Source organism: Littorina saxatilis, linkage group LG10, assembly GCF_037325665.1.
Source record: "Littorina saxatilis isolate snail1 linkage group LG10, US_GU_Lsax_2.0, whole genome shotgun sequence".
Classification (NCBI taxonomy): Eukaryota; Metazoa; Mollusca; class Gastropoda; order Littorinimorpha; family Littorinidae; genus Littorina; species Littorina saxatilis.
In genome coordinates this window covers 12,244,156-12,259,825 of record NC_090254.1, presented here as the reverse complement: position 1 = coordinate 12,259,825, position 15,670 = coordinate 12,244,156, and the positions used below count along the sequence as shown (strand labels likewise).

General features: G+C 43.3%; 3 protein-coding genes across 3 annotated transcripts in view; all 3 read right to left on the bottom strand.

The window, feature by feature from the left end:
- Nucleotides 1-1,516: 1,516 nt before the first annotated feature.
- The window catches only part of LOC138978176 (heparanase-like), a 28,985-nt gene continuing 14,831 nt past the window's right edge, over nt 1,517-15,670 (bottom strand). The window contains exons 10-11 of the mRNA XM_070350836.1: nt 2,541-2,678; nt 1,517-1,777 (exon numbers count right to left, since the gene is read on the bottom strand). Coding sequence (XP_070206937.1) covers nt 1,618-1,777; nt 2,541-2,678 — 298 coding nt within the window. The 3' untranslated portion in view covers nt 1,517-1,617. The remainder of the gene's footprint in view (nt 1,778-2,540; nt 2,679-15,670) is intronic.
- Nucleotides 2,719-4,268, bottom strand: LOC138979045 (hyaluronoglucuronidase-like). The gene is made up of 4 exons (XM_070351856.1): nt 4,197-4,268; nt 3,637-3,864; nt 2,985-3,139; nt 2,719-2,744 (listed from the first exon to the last, which is right to left on the bottom strand). Exons 2-4 carry the CDS (start codon nt 3,840-3,842, stop codon nt 2,719-2,721), a joined length of 387 nt encoding a protein of 128 aa, XP_070207957.1. The 5' UTR covers nt 3,843-3,864; nt 4,197-4,268.
- Nucleotides 7,683-15,670, bottom strand: part of LOC138978177 (hyaluronoglucuronidase-like) — a 12,249-nt gene continuing 4,261 nt past the window's right edge. Inside the window, exons 5-11 of the mRNA XM_070350837.1 lie at nt 15,315-15,477; nt 14,819-14,869; nt 12,804-13,004; nt 10,099-10,210; nt 9,629-9,735; nt 9,184-9,318; nt 7,683-8,174 (exon numbers count right to left, since the gene is read on the bottom strand). Coding sequence (XP_070206938.1) covers nt 8,018-8,174; nt 9,184-9,318; nt 9,629-9,735; nt 10,099-10,210; nt 12,804-13,004; nt 14,819-14,869; nt 15,315-15,477 — 926 coding nt within the window. The 3' untranslated portion in view covers nt 7,683-8,017. The remainder of the gene's footprint in view (nt 8,175-9,183; nt 9,319-9,628; nt 9,736-10,098; nt 10,211-12,803; nt 13,005-14,818; nt 14,870-15,314; nt 15,478-15,670) is intronic.

Below are 15,670 nucleotides of genomic sequence, written 5' to 3'. Positions count from 1 at the left end.
GTGATGTCCGGATCTGCTTGGATCCAAAAGACCTCAATAAATCTCTACAAAAACCTCACTGTCCAGTGGCGCATTTAGAGGGGGGGCGAAGGAGCCCCCCCCCCCCCCCCCTTCAGGGGAAAAAGAGAGAGAGAGAGAGGGAGAGAGAGAGAGAGATGATTAAATGACAGTTTTTGGGCTCAGGTGGTCCTAGATTGCAGCATTTTTCTTCCTTGAAAACAAAAATTCCGGGGGGGCATGCCCCCGGACCCCCCTAGCATGTTTGGGCGCTTCGCGCCCTCAAGTTAGTGCAAAAAAGTTTGGGTGTGCCCCACCCCCCCCCCCCCCCCCCACTCTTCCTTGAGATCCTGGATCCGCCCTTGCTATCCCATGCGTACGTACAGCAGACGACGTAGCATCAAGAATCGGCAATGCAAAAGTCTTCTCAACCCCAGACGCAAAGGCTGGATGTTGGCAAGTCCGGATGGACAAACACTCGTCACTGCGAACCACATTCAGCACTCCCTTTGGGAGGTACAGGTTCCTTCGCACGCCTTTTGGCATCAACACGGCCTTAGAAGTCTTTCAGCAGGCTATGAGGGCTACCCATGCGCAATCATCGTCAACGATATTCTGATTTGGGGCTCAACCACGGAGAAGCATGATGCAAACCTGAGAAAGATTCTGGAGAGAGCGCGTCAGACCGGACTGAAGTTGAACCTCAGCAAATGCAAGTTTCGAGCAAAGAGCGTGTCTTTTGTAGGACACAGATTCACCGAGGATGGTCTAAAGCCTGACACTAAAAAACAAACTGATGCTGTCCGGAACATGCCGCCACCGGAGAACCAAGCTGCGCTTCAACGTTTCCTTGAGCAAGTTCATCAAAGACTACACCGAGAAGACATCCATGCTGCGCAAACTTCTGCACAATGACGTTGTGTGGAATTGGACTGAAATGCACCAGCAGGCATTTGACCGACTGAAAAAGGACCTTGATAATTCTCCAGTGCTGAAATTGTTTGACCCTGCAAAGCATGTGGTGTTGTCCGTGGACGCTTCCAAAAGTTGACTTGGTGCAGCATGTCTCCAGATTCCACAAACAAGTACAAAGGAACGCCTTCAATCAGAGATACACGAAGAAGGTCTGTAGGAACATCAACGAAAATTCCTCCAAACCGCTGAGTTCAAGTCCAGTAGAGCGTTGCACAGGGATAGTTCCACAGAGAAACTGACTTCTGTAAGCCTGCATACAGAGGGAAGCCCTTGCAGCAAGAAACACGAGGAAGGTGTAGGAATACGGCGTCATTTTTTTCCAAACTGGCTGACGCTTTTACAACACTTCATACATTTTCTCAAATTGTATTGAATAACTTTATTATTTCATAACTTCAAAGGTAGAGTGTCTTACATGTACTGTTCCACATAGAACATGAATTCTTCAAGCCTGCATACACAGGAAGCCATTTTATCAGGAAAGACGAGGAACGTATTGGAATATTGCGCCATTATCTCCAAACCGTGTGACACTTTACAACACTGAATTGCCTCAAATTTATTTTCCGTTACTTTAATATTTCAATGATTTAAAAGAGCTCCAGAGCATTATAGAAGTACAATTCCACGTAGAACATGAATTCGTCAAGCCTGCATACAGAGGGAAGCCCTTGCATCCGGAAACACGAGGAATGTGTAGGAATACGGTGCCATTTTCTCCAGTCCGGGTGAGGCTTTTGCAGGGTTCAGGTGCGGCAGAGCATCGTGTACCAGCTCCAGTTTGACACCATTCAATGCCATGTACCTGTACGGACATAATCAATATTGCTACAGGGTGGCCCCAAATCATATAAGAATACTAATAACTTCTCCGTATGTGGAGTGAGGTTTTGCATATTATTTTGGTGTACATTAACTTAAACTTGGACTTAACATTTATGAGATTTAAAATTGATAGGTACCAATTCCCACCCGATTTAAAAGTTGCAGACATTTACCTGAAGGTCCAAGAAAACAAAAACACCCCAGATCATCGGTGACCTGTAGAAATCAATTTCAGAAATTCCGGAAATCGGGTGAGTGTGGTTACCGCTGAGCGTCAAACCTCCTACTATTGAGTCAATCCCCAAATATGGATATTCGATCTTTCGAAAGAGCACACAAATCCGAACATTTGACCTAAAAACGTGAAACTTTGTGATGTGCTCATGCATTAGCTGAAACTAATGTACACCAAGTGTGTAGTAATTCGTTAAAACAATGCAAAAGTAGTTGGCATTTTTATGGGTGGCTTTTTTTTGGTTTTTTTTTTTGGTCACTATCAGAAGAAATACTGGCACTGTTGGCCTAGTGGTAAGGCGTCCGCCCCGTGATCGGGAGGTCGTGGGTTCGAACCCCGGCCGGGTCATACCTACGACTTTAAAATTGGCAATCTAGTGGCTGCTCCGCCTGGCGTCTGGCATTATGGGGTTAGTGCTAGGACTGGTTGGTCCGGTGTCAGAATAATGTGACTGGGTGAGACATGAAGCCTGTGCTGCGACTAACAGTGGTCTGCAGATATTACTCACTTGGACAGCAGTCCGTCCTGGTCACCCGCGGTCAGAGAGTAGCGGTCACGATGCTGGGTATGGAACTGGTGCAGGTCAAAGGTCACAGTGTAGTTGTTGGGATTCAGCATGTACACCACCACACTACCCGCCTTGAAGCTGGTAATTTGAGGAAATGAACAATATATCAGCATAAAGCTCATTTAACAAAAAAGCAGAACAAATCTGAATGATAGTCAAACATTATGAATAAGGACTTGAGTCAGGATTTGCAACTTAACTGTGAAATACTGACTTTAACTTAGCAAGTAAGTTTGCACTCAAACAAAAAAGAGGGTCGTTCGGGTAATCGGAAACATTATTTTTTTCTTGATCCATTGTTTACATCGCTTGCTGTGCAAAACTGCTGGCAATTCTGCGCGAGAGTCAGAACTGCATGTCTCAGTAAAAAAATATTGCACACACCTGTTATCACGCGATTTTCAGTAGCTCGCTTAGTCACCTGGCGACGATGATGACTGGCATCGGACAGATCATATGTGGTGCTGTCAGCCTGTGTTCCGCCAAAACGAAAGTAGCACGGCGATAGAGCCCTGGCCATATTCTGCACTTTCTTGGAGCTAAAACAGAGAAGCGGTGAAATGTACAATACAATACAATTCAATACAATACAATACAATACAATACAATACAATACAATACAATACAATACAATACAATACAATACAATACAATGCAATGCAATGCAATTCAATGCAATGCAATACAATACAATATAATACAGTACAATTGACGTTTATTATTTGATTGTGGGTAACCTTACTTGAAAAGTTGCGTTGACTTCAAAAGAAAGAAAGAAAGAAAGAAAGAACGCACGAAAGAACGAAAGAACGAAAGAAATCAAAATAGAATTTAAGAAGGAAATCAAGAAATAAAGAAATAATTACAATGACAGCAAAGACGATAAACGACGATGACGACGATCACATTATGATGTATAGGCCTACGAAAGGAAGGTCTGAAGTCGTTGTTTGACGACCAATACGACGACATCAAAGATACCGGTGGTGTTGAACACGATGATGTAACAACATCTGCTATCGCTTACAAAAATCACCTGAAGTCCAGGTTTCCCCAGTTGGGTTTAGCCAGGGACGAGTCGAGAGTGACGCCGACAAAGTGCGAGGTCACGGAGGTCTTGGACTGCTGAAGGTCAACAGTCACCTTGACCGCCTCGTCGTGGTTCTGGCCCCCGCTGTGGTCACCGCCGTGTGGCTGTGCTCCGGCCGTCACCAGCACACATAGAATAGCCAACATCTGCATGTTGCAGTTCGCAGTGCTAAGCCTGAGACGCACAAAAGATCGCGAGTGAGGGTGTAAATGTTTATCCTTGACATCAATGCTTTAATCATCATCATCATCATCATCATCATCATCATCATCATCATCATCATCATCATCATCATCATCATCATCGTCATCGTCGTCGTCGTCGTCGTCATTGTCATTATCATCATCATCATCATCATCATCATCATCATCATCATCTACATCACTAGTTATTCTAAAACAATTGCTCATTCTTCTTGTACCGATGTTTTGAATTTGAATAAGTACGCTTTACAAGTTGGATTCAAAACTGACTTAATGTAAAAATGCACGAAGGTAAATACTCACCTTATATCGTGCTTGTACTGCTGCAAACACAAAACAGGACAATAAAAACAGAACGAACCACCAAGGCAATGCAAAATAGAGCTTTGTGCTTATAATCATTTTTCCTTATCAAAATGTACACGAGAAATACACAGATTTGAGGTAAAGAGATAAGCGAAGCATGTCAAGACCCGGCCACATCTGTAAGATTTCGTGCAAAGATGTTGTCTGAACAGCGATAAGCCTCTTTGTTAAAACTTTTTATTTAGTTTTTGTTTTTCTACCCATTTTCCTCGTCTTTCTTTTACCTATTGAGGCCTTTGATCATTTTAGTATCAGTAAACCATTACGTTTTTTTTTAGCTTAAATGAAACACAACGGTATTATCTCCCTTTCTGTGCAAAAACTGCTGTCTATTCTGCGCAAGAGGTAGAGCTGCATGCCTCGATTGTGACACCAGTCCGGTATACTTTCACGATTGGTTTGTCTTTCCCTCCCTGCGATAAGGCCGGTGTAGGATCCGGTCCGGTCCCCCCTCTGAAGTAGTCCCCCGGGGGACCAATTCGTGGCAAAAACTGCTCTATAATGGTCCCCCCTTAGACATCCAGTCTCGTTTTTCTTGTTACAATGTTGGTAATGTTACCAGCAATTTTAGAGAAAAGAAAGGAAAGAATCAGAGACTGGTTTCATTTCTTCTTATCAGTATTTATTTATTATTCATTTTATTTCATGTCATTTTTCTTTTGAACGGCATTATAAATCAGATCTATTTTATTTTCTGCAAAATATAGTCAAACAAAGAGATTGCTGTCTGTGCACTACATAATACCGGACGAAGATATAGATTGAAAATGGCTTGAATGCCTAAGAAAAACGAGGCTGGATGTTTAAGGGGGGACCATTATAGAGCAGTTTTTGCCACGAATTGGTCCCCCGGGGGACTACTTCAGAGGGGGGACCGGACCGGATCCTACACCGGGTACCTTGCTTAAATTATTATTATGGGGGCGAGGACGCCCCCATTCTATACGGATAGTTTTGAGGTTGACCATGGGCAGCGCCATTTTGTTGTGAAATACGTCATCAGTTTGTGTACACAGGAAGTTGTGACATCCGTCACCCTATGGGAGGGGTGAAGGCAACATTGTTCATCTGTAGAAAGTTGTGAAATCCGTCACCCTATGGGAGGGGTGACGTCAAAATTGGTCATCACAGAGTTTGTGTAACACAGGAAGTTGTGAAATACGTCACCCTATGGGAGGGGTGACGTCAAAATTGTTCAACAAAAACATGATATTTCGCATTGTGCAGGGTCAACTGCAACAAACTCGAGCTCAAACCGAGCCATTCATACCTAGCTGTATTTGAGAGACTTATATACCCGACATTTTTATTTCTTATTTTTAGCACAGGTGTAGGAAAAATCATGAACCAAAATGTTATTTATTTTCTAATTTAACTTTTTTTTTACAAATATGACCATGGTCTTTTAAACATACAGTGACATTAAACATTGTTATGTTAAAAAAAAGAAAAAAGAAATAAAGCTTTTGTGCACAAATCAGAAAATACATTGTACATTTTACCTACAGGCCAAACAGTGTCTGTTGGCGGCAGAGGGCCCAGCAAGTTGCTATTTTTAGATCGATTAAAAGTTGTCAAGAACAGGCGCTTACATTTGGATGTGTCCACTGATAGTAGGTTTGGTTGTGATCAATCAGAATGATGTAGGAATAAAAATGTATGACAGTTTGGTATGATGACATGTAATTCAAATATGCTGAAATGTAATATTATACATGATATAATATTATTATGGCTGTTGCCATGACCATGAACCCCAAGAAAGGTTTAATGTTATGTAAAATCAAAATACCAAAATCAAGCACCTACTAATTTGGTCTACGGTGCGGCTTGGACCAAAAAAGGATGGACACGCAACTCGCTCAGCCAGCCAGCGCTGCGAGACTTACAGCGGCCAACTTCGCCGCGGCGCGCTCATTGGCTAAGTATTGAACTTGCGTCAAGGCCGATGCGCGTAGATTCCCAGAATGTTTACTTTCGGTTAGATTCTTCGACAGCATTCGCAGAGGTGACTGCCGTATTGTGTACCGCAGTCAGAAGTAATTTATTACTTTTGGGAGTTTAGTAACGTGATATCAGTTTTCAATTGTTCGTTCACTTATATTGCTTTCAGATTTAACACACAAGAAACAGTAGCACGGTTTTCGTTGCGAAAATGTGCATTGGCAGTGCTACGCGATCGAATTGTGTATTATGTACACGCGGTGTTCTTCTCAGGAAAAGACCGAAGCGACATGTGACGTCAGTCGTTCAGACCGCGAGCGGTGGGATGGGGGGGTTCACATGGTTTGTTTGTTTCAGAACCACACCCATATACACACATTTCACATGTAAACCATTTGTCCGCCCCCTGTCGATATTTATCGACTCTAAGTTCCTTGTCATCTCTTGGGAATCACTATTTCAGGACCTGTGTGTGTGTGTGTCTGTGTGTGTGTGTGTGTGTCTGTGTGTGTGTGTGTGTGTGCGTGTGTGTGTGTGTGTGTGTGCGTGCGTGTGCGTGTGCGTTTTGTTTGTTTGTGTTTTGTGTGCGTGCGCGCGCGCGCGCGAGCGTGTTTGTGTGCGTGGACGCGTGTATGAGTGTTAGTGTGACACTTTTACTTTTTTAGTTGAGTATGATACACGACAAGGGTATGTATAACTAAGATATCTGCTATACTTTTTTGTACTAACATTTCGTGTACAACGTGGCTAAGTTCTGTTTGTACGCCGTTTGAAAATTCATTGTAGTATTCCAGCGTAGTACTCATAGTAGGATATCCTTATTTGAAAAATGTCAAGCGCAAAACTCCTCTCAAATCCCGTGCATTTCGTGCGTTTAAAAAAAAAGCGTGGACAGCGCTCCAGTGTCAAACTGTTGCTGCACTTGTTTGGGTGTGGCTATAAGCATAGTGACATGAATTTGATTGGTCAGTATTTTTAGGCAAAGCACATGTTCTCAGCAAACAGAAAACAAAATATTGGAAGCGTGAGTCACGCTACCCAAAAATAAAATCTTTTTTTACATATATTTTTTTTTCTATAACTTTTTCCCCCATGGTTCATTCATCATTTGACATAATTTTGTATCGAAATCTAACCATAAGATTATTGAAAAAAAGCAAAAATGTAGACGACCACCTTTAAATGTCCCTTTTTTTTCCAATGTATTCAGTTCAACTTTGCACTGCCTCTTCTGAACAGAAAGTGCATGTGAGGCTACACCTACCCTCACACACACACACACACACACACACACACACACACACACACATACATACACACACACACATACACACACACACATACACACACACACGCACACACATACATACACACACACACACATACACACATTCACATACACGTACACACACACACATACACACATACACACACACACACATACACATAAACACACACACACCCACACCAACATGTGTATCACGTGCATACTAGTTTTATTTGTTGTTGAATGAGCAAGTCTGAGCTTATTCGTGCATTAGAGTGTTTAGTGCAAAGATAAGTACTCAAAACGATGAAAGGTCCCGATCTCAACATGTTTTTGTGTGTGATTATGTTTCATATTTTGGTCATGTTCAGTGGTTAATAAAATAACCATTCACATACATATGCACGTACAAAGATGACGATATAAACTATGAGAGTTTACATCAATCTGAGCGAATGACGATCTTTGGGAATCATGCGTACGAAGTGTCACTGTAAATCTGTGTTTGCCTGAATAAAAAAAACTGTTGAAGAGAAAAAAAGTGTCACTATTCGTAGCAAATGGAAATTGATGTTTCGTAAAACGCGACGAATGTGAAGGAGTAGGGGGGAACTGTCACTACACCAGGTGGCGCAAGTTTTCCAGGCAGGTCCGGTAACTCGTCATTCACCAGTTCCAGTTTGACACCGTTTAGCGAAGTGTACCTACGAATGAAAAATGAAATGATAAAATTGCCATCATTCGAGGATCAGCAATTATGCTTAAGCCGCAGAATCCCCATCGTCCTCACCATCGTCAGGGCGTTTTATGGGGCACTTTCTGTTACAGTTGTAAGCATCTTTGATGATTCAAATGGATTCGCAGGGCTGCTAGATTTAAATCAATTGTTGCCCACCCTCAAAGGTTCAATATGATAAGCGTACAAGTAACAGGTAAGTCATTCTTTTCAAATAAAAAAAAAGAAAAAGCGTTCTGTTTCTGAATTCTTCACCATATATGTGACCTTCCACCACGAAATGAGTCGCATGTCACCTCGCGCGGTTCTGCGCAAGGCTTAATATAAGTCCGGGGAGTGTCTGGTAACAGTGTGAGGGTCACCTTAGTCACAGGCTTATAACTCAAACAGTTTTCGCTCTGTTCTAAAACGGTTTTCACCACTGGATAGAGCATAAAAAACTCTTTAGGAACATGTAAAAATATGAAAATCATGCAAAGGTGACATGCGACTCATACCGTCGTGGAGGGTCACATATAAGCAACTGAATCAATCTTTTCTCTGAATTAACACCGTTTGCACTGTTTGAACTGACAAGCACAACACCATCCACCACTAGTACTTCAAGAACAAGAACAACAACTACTGCCACCCCCACCATCACCATTGCCAGAACTGCTGCTTAATTCTGCTGCTGCTACTACTATACCATTAACAATACTACTATTATCGCAGCTCCTCCTCCTACTACTACCACCACCACCACCACCACCACAACCGCCACCATCACCATCAATACTAAAGCATCATCATCTTTTTTTTGTTTTTGTTTTTTTTGAGGTTGACTTAAACCTTTAATTTTAAAGAAAGCATGCCAGAAATATACGCTGTACACTATACCAAAAACAAAAACAAAAAAAAAAGACAAACTACAGATAAACATTCACCGTGCTTCCTGAGTCGTCCACAGAGCATCATCTTGTTTCACTACTACTCACTTAGACAGCCGGTCGCCGCCCCATCCGGTCAGAGACCAGAGCATGCGAGGTTGAGTTTGGAACTGGGGCAGGTCAAAGGTCAAAGGGTAGTCGTCAGGATTTAACGTGTACACCACCACACTCCCAGCCGGTAATCTGTAATCGTACGTATCTAAACAACCTTAGCATGTTGGTATTACCGCACAATTGTGATTAATTTCACTCAGGCCAAAACTCGAAATGAGGTAGACTGTGTGAACTTATTTCAAAGGTCAATTTGAATTGTCATGCAAAAACTATACCTCGGCAAATCATTTATCGATCAGTGTATAAACACACACACACACACACACACACACACACACACACACACACACACATACACAAACACACACAAACACACACAGACACACACACACACACACACACACACACACATACACACATACACAGGTAAACGATTTACAGGAAAGAGTTGGCACAGGCAGCGTAGACACGGACATCGTGACGTCCTGTAGCGTTGAACACAGCGCCACGTACAATCCTTTTGTACAACACTGTCAGCCAGAAATCCTGAAAACACACACACACACACACACACACACACACACACACACACACACACACACACACACACACACACACACACACACACACTTCTCAAATTCAAGGTTCTTAATTTTTACTTATTTCCCCAGAAATTAATGTTAGACTTTTCCCATACACTGAATAGGTTTTCTCAAATCAAAGGTTAACTCACTAATACCCCTTTATAATGAATTAGCTATTCCTGATCCGTTTTTTTTATTTCATCTCTGACTATACCTTCATTTACACACGACCCCCCGTCAAGAACAACGACAACCTAAATCTTAACGTCTGCTCTTTTGTCTAAGAATGTCGAGCCACACTCACCCCTGTGACCCACATACTCACAGGATTTGGTTCCTGCTGGGGGTTAAGAAAAGAGTAGTTGTTGCCATAGAAGTCTTGACGAATGACGGTCTGAACGCCGTTGAGGGCGCACAATCCTAGTTTGTCTAGCCATCTGAAATTAGTAACGTGCATGAAAATTAAAACCCAACAAAAACCCGCGTATATACTGTGAAACTATCGAAGACTTCCACACCGGTGACACTGTGACGGTTCCCCTACGCTTTGTGTTCGGTGCCCTGACCCTTTGTGTTCGGTTCCCACTCGGTTCCCACACGCCAAAATTCGCGGACAAAACATCCATTTATGGTAGTATTACGCAATGTTGCTCTCTGAGAATGGTCTTGTTAGATCTGTGAGTGTTTACACTACATGCCTAGGTGCTGTTGGATTGAAGGTTTTTGATATTTTAGCCGTTATTAGGTAGAATGCCTTCCACTTTACTGCAAAACTGCATAATTCGTAGCATCGGCAAGAAATATCCTACCAAAAAATGCCTGCTTGGAACTGTCCGTGGTCCAGCAAAAAGTTCAACATGTCTGTAGCAGACAGCCCAAGTTTCAAGATTGTAGGGCCATCCAAACAGCCGTAATAATAAAAACAACAAAAGTAGTCAGTGAAATTGGCTGTGTTCGGTCCCCCCACACTTTTGTGACGTAGGCGTGACGGTTCCCATAATTCATTGTGTCGGTCCCCACTTTCTGTGTCGGACCCCACTTTCGACCTAATTTCTCTGTGACGGACCCCACAACCAGCCTATTTTGTGTCGGTCCCCACACCTTGGATTTATGACTTGCCGGTTACTTGTATCATTGTATTCATTGAATCTAATTGTCTCGGAGTTATTTTTCAGCAAAAACCGGCAAGGCAGCACCTTTTGTGATACCAAGTAAGTCAGATGACATCAGTATGTGTGTGTGTGTGTGTGTGTGTGTGTGTGAGAGAGAGAGAGAGAGAGAGAGAGAGAGAGAGAGAGAGAGAGAGAGAGAGAGAGAGAGAGAGAGAGAGTGAGTGAGAGAGAGAGAGATTGACACCTTTCCAGATCACTCCGGTTATGCGACACTACCGCGAGCGTCACTACCGCGTGTCACACTACCGCGAGTACGACACTACCGCGTGTAACACTACCGCGTGTCACACTACCGCGAGTACGACACTACCGCGAGTATAACACTGCCGCGTGTCACACTACCGCGCGTACCACAACCGCGAGTACCATAACCGTAGAGAGAACGCATGCAAACTTACTTCTTGTGAGTTTGTGTTCTAACTTTGATTGGAAGCAACCCATTCTATATGTATTCTGATAGTGTGTTCTGATCGTTTTGAGTTCTTGGTTAGCATGACAAACATTGAATTAGTGTTCAGAGAACAGACCAGGCCTTTTTGTTTTATATTTCAAGGAAACATTTCAACCTTTGCCTTCAGCCATGGAAGTCATAAAATGACACGCGGTAATGTTATACTCGCGGTAGTGTGACACGCGGTAGTGTTATACTCGCGGTAGTGTCGTACTCGCGGTAGTGTCGTACTCGCGGTAAGTTCTGTTTCCGTACCCGCGACAGCGGCAGCGACAAAAGAAAACGCGCGCAAACGCGTGACGTGTTTCCGTACTTGCGTTTTAAACATGCGGTAAAATCTGTAAACTCCCGCGTTGCCGCGCGACAACGCCTAAAAATCGCTCCAGGACCCTTTCAAAAAAATCGCGTCGCTTGCCGCTTGTCGCGCCGCTAACGCGTCGCGCGTGTGGAAACACTCCTGGTCATTTTCTATGTGCTTGATTTTCGTCGCGCCGCTGGAAAAACGCTGTGGCGGGTACGGAAACACAACTCTCTCTCTCTCTCTCTCTCTCTCTCTCTCTCTCTCTCTCTCTCTCTCTCTCTCTCTCTCTCTCTCTCTCTCTCTCTATCTCTCTCTCTCTCTCACACACACACACACACACACACACACACATACTGATGTCATCTGACTTACTTGGTATCACAAAAGGTGCTGCCTTGCCGGTTTTTGCTGAAAAATAACTCCGAGACAATTAGATTCAATGAATACAATGATACAAGTAACCGGCAAGTCATAAATCCAAGGTGTGGGGACCGACACAAAATAGGCTGGTTGTGGGGTCCGTCACAGAGAAATTAGGTCGAAAGTGGGGTCCGACACAGAAAGTGGGGACCGACACAATGAATTATGGGAACCGTCACGCCTACGTCACAAAAGTGTGTGGGGACCGAACACAGCCAATTTCACTGACTACTTTTGTTGTTTTTATTATTACGGCTGTTTGGATGGCCCTACAATCTTGAAACTTGGGCTGTCTGCTACAGACATGTTGAACTTTTTGCTGGACCACGGACAGTTCCAAGCAGGCATTTTTTGGTAGGATATTTCTTGCCGATGCTACGAATTATGCAGTTTTGCAGTAAAGTGGAAGGCATTCTACCTAATAACGGCTAAAATATCAAAAACCTTCAATCCAACAGCACCTAGGCATGTAGTGTAAACACTCACAGATCTAACAAGACCATTCTCAGAGAGCAACATTGCGTAATACTACCATAAATGGATGTTTTGTCCGCGAATTTTGGCGTGTGGGAACCGAGTGGGAACCGAACACAAAGGGTCAGGGCACCGAACACAAAGCGTAGGGGAACCGTCACAGTGTCACCGGTGTGACTTCCATGACAGTGGTTTGCCGCGGTAATACTCACAGGAATCCAGCTACAAATCTATCAGACACGTTAGCAACGCCGTGGTCGTAGGTACACGATGTTTCACTCAACCAGACCGGGAGCTGTGGGTTGACGGAGCGAGTCATGTCCATCACGTGGTCAAGGATGTGGTCAAAGCTGTCCATCGTCTTGATGTCCGTGAAGCGTGACACGTCCTCGTCCTCATCAGAGTAGTAGTAGCTGCAAAATGCAATGGTCGCCTTTAAAGATTTTGTAAATGTATCGGTATTCTGAAATAAAGAGGTGATACTTGTAGTGTAATCCAATGTTAGTCTGGATTCTGGTATTAAGATACCTCATATAGCTTCCTGTACTGTACCAATAGTATGCTACCATCTTGAATACACCATGTGCTTCTCCTAATCCTGGCCTGACTGAGTCTGTATCCTAAGGAATGTTTCCTTACACCATTGACACAACCACTCGCAGCTACCTGACACCACAATACTATAGCTACTGATTCTACAGGGCAATCAGTCAAATCAATGGGCTTTAACGAATTGAAGCCATTGCTTTATTTCTTATCCACACAAAACCCCGCAATGATATGCAATCGGTAGATCTACAACTTACAGGTTGAGATTGGCATCCGGAAAAAACCCACATTCTTTTGGTTTTCTTAATGCATAAATATTCGGTTAACGCAATCGCTGGAAACATTGACCAGATAGCTAGATAGTTTTACGTTTTTCTTTAATTCAGTCAAACTTCATTTAAGGAACGCAACGATTGTGATGAAACAAGGAAACTGGACATGGCCTGAATTGAAGGAGAGAAAAAAAAAGACAAATTATGATGATCAAGTACGCACCCCCGCTTTTACATGAGAAAAACCGGCACGGTTGGCTTAGTGGTAAGGCGTCCGCCCCGTGATCGGGAGGTCGTGGGTTCGAACCCCGGCCGGGTCATACCTAAGACTTTAAAATTGGCAATCTAGTGGCTGCTCCGCCTGGCGTCTGGCATTATGGGGTTAGTGCTAGGACTGGTTGGTCCGGTGTCAGAATAATGTGACTGGGTGAGACATGAAGCCTGTGCTGCGACTTCTGTCTTGTGTGTGGCGCACGTTAAATGTCAAAGCAGCACCGCCCTGATATGGCCCTTCGTGGTCGGCTGGGCGTTAAGCAAACAAACAAACAAACAAACAAACAAACAAACATGAGAAAAGTTATACCATCCCTCCACTTAGACACATACTAAAAAGCAACAACCTTGCTTATTGTTTTCCGAGCAGAGATGGATTTATAAGAAATACATAAATGGTCACTAAAGGCTTGATGAGAGTTTGATTCAAACACAAAATCCCCTCTACACAGAAAGCATTCAGGCTGCTGAACTTGGTATGTTTGTTTGTTTGTTTGTTTGTTTGTGTGTTTGCTTAACGCCCAGCCGACCACGAAGGGCCATATCAGGGCGGTGCTGCTTTGACATATAACGTGCGCCACACACAAGACAGAAGTCGCAGCACAGGCTTCATGTCTCACCCAGTCACATTATTCTGACACCGGACCAACCAGTCCTAGCACTAACCCCATAATGCCAGACGCCAGGCGGAGCAGCCACTAGATTGCCAATTTTAAAGTTTTAGGTATGACCCGGCCGGGGTTCGAACCCACGACCTCCCGATCACGGGGCGGACGCCTTACCACTAGGCCAACCGTGCCGGTATTTGGTATGTATCTAAAAAGGAAAGCCAGGGGGAAACTGTGATAGTTAGCACAACCGATTTTAAGGTAAGGACTGTGCCTTTAACCCCTTGACTGCCTTAGGACGGGTATACCCGTCCTGCACTTGTGCATTATTTCCATGATTAGATACTAAAAACAGATTCTTGGTTGAATTTCTTTTAAAAATAACATAGGTTTTACTTTTCTACCTACTGCCAGTTTGGAGCTAGAATTTTTTGTGAATTATTACACCCCGAACTCCAATATTCCCTGGCAGTCAAGAAGTTTTGATTGGCAGCGAAAGGGTTAAAGCAACTGGGACAGACTCACTGGTGAAAAGATGCCGCGCTTACAACCTTGGAGCCTCCTGCAGCCAGAAATCTGAAAGATAGCAGAACACTGATTGGTCACAACTATTGCAGTAATTAAATCACCGACAAGCTAATCAAGAGAGCAACAGGAGTTATTCCTCGGCGTTTACATTAAGGGCTTAACACTAACATTATTTTTAATTAACCATCCCCGTCCCCGTGTGATGTACATGCACATTATAAAGCTTTTAAGTTAATAACCCCCACCAAGAACAAATTGTATACGCTGGCCTAAAGTATTGTTTGAGTTATCAGCTCAGCTTTTCACACTTTCGCGAAGCTAAGCACTAGCAGGGATACTATAAACCATACTTAACAGTATCTATGACACAAGTCTACTATTTGTGTGCACAATCTCTGATGCGTTCACTATTTGGACTGATCTAAATATGAGCAAATAGTGTCACTTTATACACAAATATTTAAAAAAAAATGAAATCAAATAACAGACCAACCCTTGAAAACATTGCTGATTATCAGTGGCAGTCTCAGGCCCAATAATGAAGGCGGAGTAATACTGGGGGAATTGTGACAGGAGTGTCTGCAGTGTCATCACGTCCTTCGCTAGCTGGCGTGGAGACAAGGTAGCGTTGTGTTTACGCTCGTAGATGTCGTATTCTGTAAAAACACAAAACAAATAACATTATTTTTGTTTTTAGGAGTTCACAGAACCAACATTGACGACACAGACCGTATTTTCCAACAAAGCTGTCACTTTAAGATTATTTTCTCATACTTGTATTCAGAAAGTGGAGCTATGAATCCTTGCATATCGTGAGGGTTAAAAAACCCAAAAAGAATGGTATGTTAT